Source organism: Clytia hemisphaerica, unplaced genomic scaffold, assembly GCF_902728285.1.
Source record: "Clytia hemisphaerica strain Z4C2 unplaced genomic scaffold, Clytia hemisphaerica genome assembly, whole genome shotgun sequence".
Lineage (NCBI taxonomy): Eukaryota > Metazoa > Cnidaria > Hydrozoa > Leptothecata > Clytiidae > Clytia > Clytia hemisphaerica.
The window spans coordinates 302134-310369 of record NW_027104162.1 but is presented as its reverse complement, the minus strand read 5'-3'; the positions used below and the strand labels follow the sequence as shown (position 1 = coordinate 310369).

At 34.9% G+C, this 8236-nt stretch overlaps 1 protein-coding gene across 1 annotated transcript; it reads left to right on the top strand.

The window, feature by feature from the left end:
- The first annotated feature begins 127 nt into the window (after positions 1-127).
- On the top strand, positions 128-8214 carry LOC136814136 (KAT8 regulatory NSL complex subunit 2-like). Its single transcript, XM_067070649.1, has 7 exons — positions 128-259; positions 4417-4836; positions 5137-5229; positions 5486-5638; positions 6125-6370; positions 7176-7305; positions 7565-8214. Exons 1-7 carry the CDS (start codon positions 196-198, stop codon positions 8142-8144), a joined length of 1686 nt encoding a protein of 561 aa, XP_066926750.1. The 5' UTR covers positions 128-195; the 3' UTR covers positions 8145-8214.
- The last annotated feature ends 22 nt before the right edge of the window (positions 8215-8236 follow it).

Here is an 8236-nt window from a genome sequence, read left to right as displayed (position 1 = left end):
TTCAAGAGCAGTTTTCGCGGGAAAATTTTGTCCCTTTAATAAAGCTGGGAAACTTTACTTTTTATCTGATCTCATTTTTGGCCGCTCTCAAAAAGCAGGTCTTGTCGCCCAGGTCTTCCAGGTTAATAAAATATCCTTTTCCCGCAAATTGTAACCTGCAATGTTACTTTCGATCACGCACGCCGATCAAACAACATGGCGGACAAAATTCTACCTGAACAAAAAAACATCACAACAAAAGATCAAAGCAAAACTGGAGGTAATGACAATTTTAACATAGTTTCACATAATTTTCTACTTACCACTTATCTTTCTTATAGAAAATTTGCAAAATCAATCGATTGAAAAGCTTGCCAGACCATTCATTTCTTTGTTTTATTTTTGCTGGACAAAATTAAAAGAGGGCCATTCCAGAAAAATTTTTTTTGCCTTTTTTAACTCAATTGGGCCATTCCAGAATTTGTCTGTAACAGGGGGGTGGACAACAAAGGATTTCCAAGGGCAAAAGTTTTCACCAAAATTCGAAATTTCCAAGGTGAGAGAAGAAAATGTATGAATTTTTAGGGAGAATGAATTTCTTCTCGTTCGACCTCCATCAGTCAGGAACAGTCGCCTTATTAGGAGACGCCTCCTCACGTCTCCTAATCAGGAGACGGGTGTAATTATCTCGTGAACGAGCAAACTGCGCATGATTTGATTGCTCCCAATGGAAAGAGCACAAAAAATTGATACCATATGGTGATTTTCAGAAAAATCCACCGGTGGAATCAATCACAATTCTAACAATCCATAAGAACCAATCAGAAGTAAGAATATGTCTTCTGAACAAAAGCGTCTCAAAAAGAAAAATGGCGGACATGAAAAAAATCAATAAGGGGCTTCCTTGTAGTGCTTTATCGATTGCACCGAGAAACTTTGATAAATTTTTAAAACTTTACCAATTCGAGGCTGCTCTTTCCATTAAAACTAGTTTCAAAATGCGCGGAAAAGCCTAAAGCCCTTAAAATTGAGATCAAAGTTTTATGTCTCCTAATTAGGAGACGGGTCTCCTAATCAAGCGACCCCAAGCGACCTACATGTCTCCTAATCAGGAGACGTCTCCTAATCAGGAGGCGTCTCCTAATAAGGCGACTGTTCCTGACTGTCCATCATCCATTTTTGGAGTGTATTCTTCAAGGAAATATAATAGCCAACTTGCGAGAATGGGAATGCGGGACAATGAGCAAGCGGAGCGAGCGAGAAAAACTGAGCTGGGGGTTTGCTTGGGGGGTGGGCACTCTAAGCCCCCCAACGGTGGTGTTAGAATTGAACTGGTGAAATATTTTTTGGGCCTGAAATGACTGAATGGTTCAATATAGTACTATAACATCTCTGTCCAACGCGTATCTGATGTATTGAATATGGGCACGCAATTGGACGGACCGTTACGGAGCGAAGAGGAAAAATGAGGAAGTGAGTTTTTGCTTGTGGAAACATATTTTTAGTAGCATTTCTATATTTTTTCCTTAAGAGTTCTACGAATTTCCAAGTTTTCTCAAAAATGCGGGACATCTAAGGTATGAAGGCGGAACTCGGGACAAAGAGCTTAAATGCGGGACTGTCCCGCTCAATGCGGGACAGTTGGCAACTATGAGGAAACTGCCAGCAAGCCAGCAGCCAAAACACCTGCGTGTTATTGGTGGTTTCAAATTATGACCTTTGAACACTGTTACCTCTGACCCAAAATGGTGCATGTAATGATAAACAAAGCCAAAATGCCCTGAATGCGCTAGAAATCAATCGCAAAAAATCGGCAATAATAAAATTTTTGAACGAAGGAAACATGATCAACAGAAAAAGTACTACAAATTTAGGGACTCACCGACTCTATTCTACTCAATTTTCGAGAGTCGGGCGGTATGAAACAAAGATATTTGTGATTGCCGTCTGATTATCAGGCTAGCCCTAAAAATATTTTTGTTTCCGGTCCCCACCGGAAAAATAATCACCTGGTCGGTCGCAAAACTTTATTCAAATTTTGGAAGCACTCAAGGGAGCACTCGGAGATGGCTCAGAGTTTCTTAAAGTTGCAAAGAAAGCAACTTGATAAACTAAAGTTTAGAGATGTTTGTTAAAGTGACGAAAAAAGCAAGGGGATAAACTGAGGTTGTTGAGATGTTTATTTAAAGTTACAAGAAAAGAGTCTGTAAGGGGCAGGGGTGTAAAAGTCTTGTCCCCTATACAATCTGGTCAGTCAGCTTCGACTTTTTTGAAGGGAGTCTTCCAAGACTAATCTAATCCTTCGCAAATCAAACGCTAGAGAAGAGAAATAACTACAGTCATTTATTTATGACGTAAACAAAGATATCTCTACTAAACTCAACACTAATCAAACAATGGAGAAAAAACATCCAATGTCCAAACAAAAGTTTAATGTGAAGGGAGGGTGGGGTTGTAAACAAAAGGTCCAGATGTTTTTTGTGGCAAGTTTTAGTTTGGATGGCTTCCCTAAGTCATACAAACTATGGTCAATTTTAAAGCCTTGTCTATCTTTAACATTGTGTCAAAATTTAATCTTGGTAGTTCCTGGTAGTTCAAACCCAATACCATAAGTGTAAAAGTGTATGATAAGGGGTTAGCTTCTATTGCACGGTGATATTCACCAGGATGAGGATTCACTTCTCTAGTCACCTAAGGCTAAGGAGGAGTTTCCACTGCAGCAAATAATTTTACAGTTATGTCCCCTTTGAACAGTTGCAAAGTAAAATTCAAACGTAGACTGAAGATCCCAATCAAAAATAAACCCCTGTTTTCTGACATTTTTACTGTCAGCTACTAAATTGACCATAACTTGAGAAAATTATGTGGCTTACTCTTAGGATTGCTTTGATGGTTAAGCTGAGGAAATTCACTATATCCGTTGCATAAAGGGTGAATTTTTGTGGCTTACTTAAAGGGGAGTTACAAGCAAATGAAGTGTGGGCAAAAAATGTGGCTTACACTACCAAGAAATTTTGTAAGCTGAGTTCTCAATAATGGAAACAGTCAGAAATATACTTTCTTTTCAGCATTGCCAGCAAAGGGCTAAATTCTTCACTAGCTGCACTGATTTCTGGTTTACAGTTTGTTAAGTGGGCGAAAATGTGGCTTACACAAGGGGAATGTAGGCGAATAGGTGAATATAGGTGTAGGTGAAATATAGATGAAATCTCATGTCTAAGTACAATTTTGTGGCTTACAAAGTCACGTTAAAAATTATCGATAAGCAAGCCACAAAAAAGTACATTTAATAGCTAGAGAGTATGTATATTTAACTTTTTTTTTTGAATTCAACCTTTTCTCTGTCAAGCTAAGAAAGTCCCATTCTAAGATCTCTTATCTAATTTGTGTGGCTTACATTTCTAAAAAAGATACAAATTTTGAGTTGAAGCCACATTTTTAGCCCAATTAACGAAGAAAACAAATTTCATTCATGGGTAGGGGGTAAAAGTCGGTATCTTCAGATCTTCTTCGCCTGGTGCGTTTTCTGTTCCATATAATGATAGAAGACATTTAAAATTTTTTTTTTTTGATTTTATGCATTTTTGACGAATTCAAGCCCAAAAAACTGCCGGGGGGGGGGGGGCTTTTTTACCAAAAAATCAGCTTTTTTGAGGTTTTTTCTTCATATCTCTTCCAAAACTTGCTCAAATACAAGATGTAGTGTTTTTTTATGAAAATTTAACCTATTGTGATGCATTCTGCGCAATTTTTAAGGTCAGAAGTCCAAAATTGGCCGAACCCCCCTAGGGGTACTGATTTGCACTACAGGCAAAAATTGGAAAAAATGGCATTTTCTGGCCTTTTCAGGCCTGTAAATATGTCAAAACTATTACAAATCTTATTTTTTTCACTTGCTGTACTAAATTTTATGAAGAAACAACAAAATAATCATTTCGGATTGAAAATTGTGCCCGTTGGAGCCCTAAACGAGCTGTTTTAAGCCAATTTTGGGTCAGTTTGGGTAGCAAAATGCTTTTTAAGGCCAATTTTGCAAGTTCATAAACTTTAAACTAATTGATTCACACGTCTGAAATTTTCAGAGATGGAAGTCTTCAGTAAAGTCTTTAAGCAAGATGAATTTCAAGATTTTCACTTTTTTCAAAAAATCATAATGGCGTCTTCAAAAATCGCTTTTTAGCAAAAAAAAATCAGATTTATCAAAATATAGCATTTTTTAAGGCAAGCTTCAACTGAAGATACCCCCCAAAAAAGTTACTCTACCCCCTACCCCTATTAGTATGTCCCACAACATTGTAAAATTTCAAGACTTATCGATTAAGACTTCATCAGCTATGACAAAAAGTTGTTTTTGGGCATTTTTCAAAATGTCACACTATTTTTGATTGGGATCTGAAATTCATTTATTTGTGTTACAATTAAATAAATTTTTTTTAGAAACCAATAAGAAAATGGAAGTTGAGTCATTAGCAGAGAAGCTAACACAACACAACTCTCAAGCCAATCCAGACATCAAGGAAGAACACCATAAAAATGAGGATGAGGGTATGGACTTGCAAAACCAAGAGTCGAATAGCAGTGGAATTAGTCCTCTTGTTGAGGACTGGACAACAATCAAAGATGTAGATAACTCAAAGAACTCAATTGAATCTAGCTTTGACAGCTCGAAGGGTGTAGACTTAGCACTTAATGTTGAGGCTATATGTAAATCAACGGCTATGTTGTGTAAACTAGCTGTATTAAAAGGATTTGAATTTTGTCATCAGCATATACTAGAGGACAAAGCAAGCCCTTATAAAAGGTGTCATTTTGTATATAAGAGTGAAAAAAGATGTCAAAATCCTGCACCTAAACTTGGTAAGCTTTAGTCCCTTTTATTGTTTGCGAAAGATGTGATTTTAAGATTTTTATTATTTTTTTAAAGTAGGAGCAAAAAAGATTTCTGTTGATACTTCTACTAGTTATGTGTATATAATTATACATCTAATTTTAAACAGCGCATGGTAATTCAATTACAAAATGTTAAGAATTGTTTTGAATTGCCTTTAATTTTATTGTTGTATTTATCTGTTCAAGGTAAGTCCAAGATAAACTCAAGGCAATTATTAAAATTGTATTATTAAAGTACTTTTTACTGTTTTAATACTTACATGTTAGGTGCAGTCGAACAGGTATCCTTTTGTTTGCATCATGAAAAACAGAGGGAAAGACAACAGAAGAAAATTCGTAAAAGCAAGGAAAGAAAAACAGGTAAATGAAGAACATTCTATGCTTCAGTAATAATTGTAAATACTTTCTGTAGTATCAGACAGGTTTCCATCTTCAAATAATTATTGCTTTAAATTTATTATATTAAATCAATTCTCCATCTTAAGAACAAATTCTATTTTGAACATTACTATTATTATTTTATGATATAATATGTCTCGAAAAAAATTCTCTTGAGTCGTGACTTTTAAACCTTTTTGAAGGTTCTTAAACCTTCTTGGGACTGTTGGTTTTTCAGATTCAAAGAAACAAAAAGTAGTCCATGGTAGCAGTAGTGGTAGCCGACCATCTTCTAAGCGTTCAACTCCTGTTCATTCAAGTTCAGAGGAAGAAGAGTATAGTTTTGTAACAGACTCCACACAGGTTGAAAAGATTGCTTGCACATGGTTAGGTATGATTTTTGAAAATGAACACTATTCGTTTTTTACAACAATTAATTTTCTTTAAAACTTTATTAACATACTCAATCAAGTTGCTGTATAGTTTTCTTAATTAACCTATGAATTTTGTTTTTCTAAATTTTGATTAAGATTTCAAAGGAAAGTAAATATTATCTTATTGGAACTAATTTTCGCGGGAATTAGTTTTAGCATTTTTTGCGGTAACTTGAACTTGGGAAATATTTTTTTTTTTTAAATTTTATCCAAAAATTTGAAAAATCCCTAGGAAAATGAAAGAAATTTGTCTAAAAAAAGGCAAAACTGCGAAAATTAAAACCTGTGAAATGCAATTTTTCCGATTGTTTTTTACCGCGAATATTATTTCCGCAAAAATTATTTCCAATTAGGTAGTTTTAATTTTATCTTATTCTCAGGTTGGTTATTCAGATCTTGTAACTCTTTCTTGATGTTCTTTATAATTTACTTTCATACATAAGGTAATCAAGCGAGTGATGCTGACTCTACTGACAGTGAAGATGAAAATCCTCTAAATCATGCTGGCGCATGGACATTAGAAGAATGTGTTCGTATTTGTAAAGAAAAAATGGAACGATTGCGTACATTGTACATGCTACAATACAAGAGGTTAAACCATAATTTGAAAGAAGACCGTAGGAAAATGGTCACTCAATATGACATGGAGCCTCAAACATTGTTGCAAGTCAAGCCTGCTAATGTAACAGGTAATTCTTTTGGGTTGTAAAAGATTCACTCCTCGATAAATTTGGTTTTCTATCAGCTTAAAGTGGTGTATGAATTGTATACATTTTAGCACCTACAAAATAATTTCATTCAGGTTTGCAAGCACCAGTAAACAGCCAGCTACGTCTGCAAACTCTTCTGCTTTTTCCTTACTAACCTTATTATGATATTTTCTCAATTGACAACAAAGTATTCTGAAAGTCTAGTGGGACCTATTTCGTTAATTTTGGCAACCAACAGAGACTTCTCCATCATATCAAATTTTATCAAAATACTTTTCCTAGCAGTTCCTAGTAATTTAGGGGAGTGCTACACTCAAATTGTCATGACATAGTAAAATATCAATCATGTCCAAGTTTTTGGTTGCACCACTCATCTAAAAAGTCAGTCAACTCAAATTGACAACTTGATAAAGAAGGGTTTTACAAGGCCTGTCTCTTTTTACATATTTGTCACAAAGTAAGCGAGTATTTTTACTGATTGTTGTACGGGCATTTGAATAATGTGTTGAGCATAGTTTGGTTGTTCTTTGAGAATAAAAGTCGACAGATCTGAAGCTGAAGAAAATGTTATGTAGCTCTACATTGGTGAAAGATTATCTATAATCTGTTTTCTTTGTTTTATTCATGTGTTCTATGATATACGATTCTATACCATCTCAAGTCATAGTTGCCGAAATTCCTGATAGGTAGCATCAAGACTTTCTTCATGATATTGCTGTTGATACAGAAATTTTGACATGCCTACATTAGCTTCAAGGTATCATATCTTTATTCTCACTTTTAGGTGACCCATACACAGACTTTGTGGAAGATATGCATTTAACAAATTACCAAAAACTGACTGGTCCAGAGCTGCTTGCTGAGAGGCAAATGAAAGAAAAAAGAAATCATGGGAAGAAATCTGACCTTGCCAGGTTTGTTTGCACATTACAAACGGGTCTTTGTGATTGTGCACATTGCAAATGTCAAATTGAGTGCTAAAAATTAAAAACTACTTCTTTCATTATGTCACGTTATTATTTATAAAATGATACTTGGCAACATACAGTACTGAATCTTTTTCAATGAACAAAACACTGATTATTTTTCTGAAAGAATTTGTTCATTCACAATCTGGAAACACAAAATCTATATGCCCAAAGCTAGTACAATCTATATCCTATTTTTCTTTAGATGCCATTTTAGCAGTGATGGATCGAGATGCTCCTCAAAAGTTTTACCATTTTCAAAATATTGTTTCCATCACATCTGTTCTGATCAAGAACAATACCTTTTTGAACAATGTACAAGTAAAGATGAAAAAGACAATAATAAATGCATAGAACCAGCTTTCATTTTTCACGAGACTTGTCAACAACATACATGCTTAGAACCAAGCAAAACAAAACGTTTAATGTCTGGCCTTGAAGTGGCAAAGAAAACTCGGGAAGCTAGGAAACGCAAGTTAGAGCAAAGTAAACAAGATGTAAAGAAAGACGATAAAAGGGAAGCATCTCATCATAACACAAGAAGAGCAAGTAAAAATAAAGAAGAAACTCCTTTGCATTCCCCAAATTTAGATTTTCAACCTGCTTTAAACAAATTGCCAGAATCATCAAATTCAAATGTCCTTTCTGCAAAAGAGGTTTTCACAACTCACAAGGCTTCGTTAAGCATTCCGAAACCTGAAGATTTAATAACAAAGAATATGGAAGGTTCTGCCAGTGTGATACATAACGAAGGCTCAGAAGCTCCCTTTAGCACAACAAATTGATTATGGTGCTATTTAGATTTTGTACATAGTTTTATTATACAAATATAATATTATTTATTGTGTCTTTTCATTTTTGTCTTTCTGGTATTTTA

Bases quoted from the DNA above. Each gene is read 5' to 3' on its own strand.
- LOC136814136 (XM_067070649.1), top strand. From the start codon at position 196: ATGGCGGACAAAATTCTACCTGAACAAAAAAACATCACAACAAAAGAT. The intron at 5,639-6,124 runs GTATGATTTTTG...TTCATACATAAG, and splicing joins GATTGCTTGCACATGGTTAG to GTAATCAAGCGAGTGATGCT. The intron at 7,306-7,564 runs GTTTGTTTGCAC...ATTTTTCTTTAG, and splicing joins AAGAAATCTGACCTTGCCAG to ATGCCATTTTAGCAGTGATG.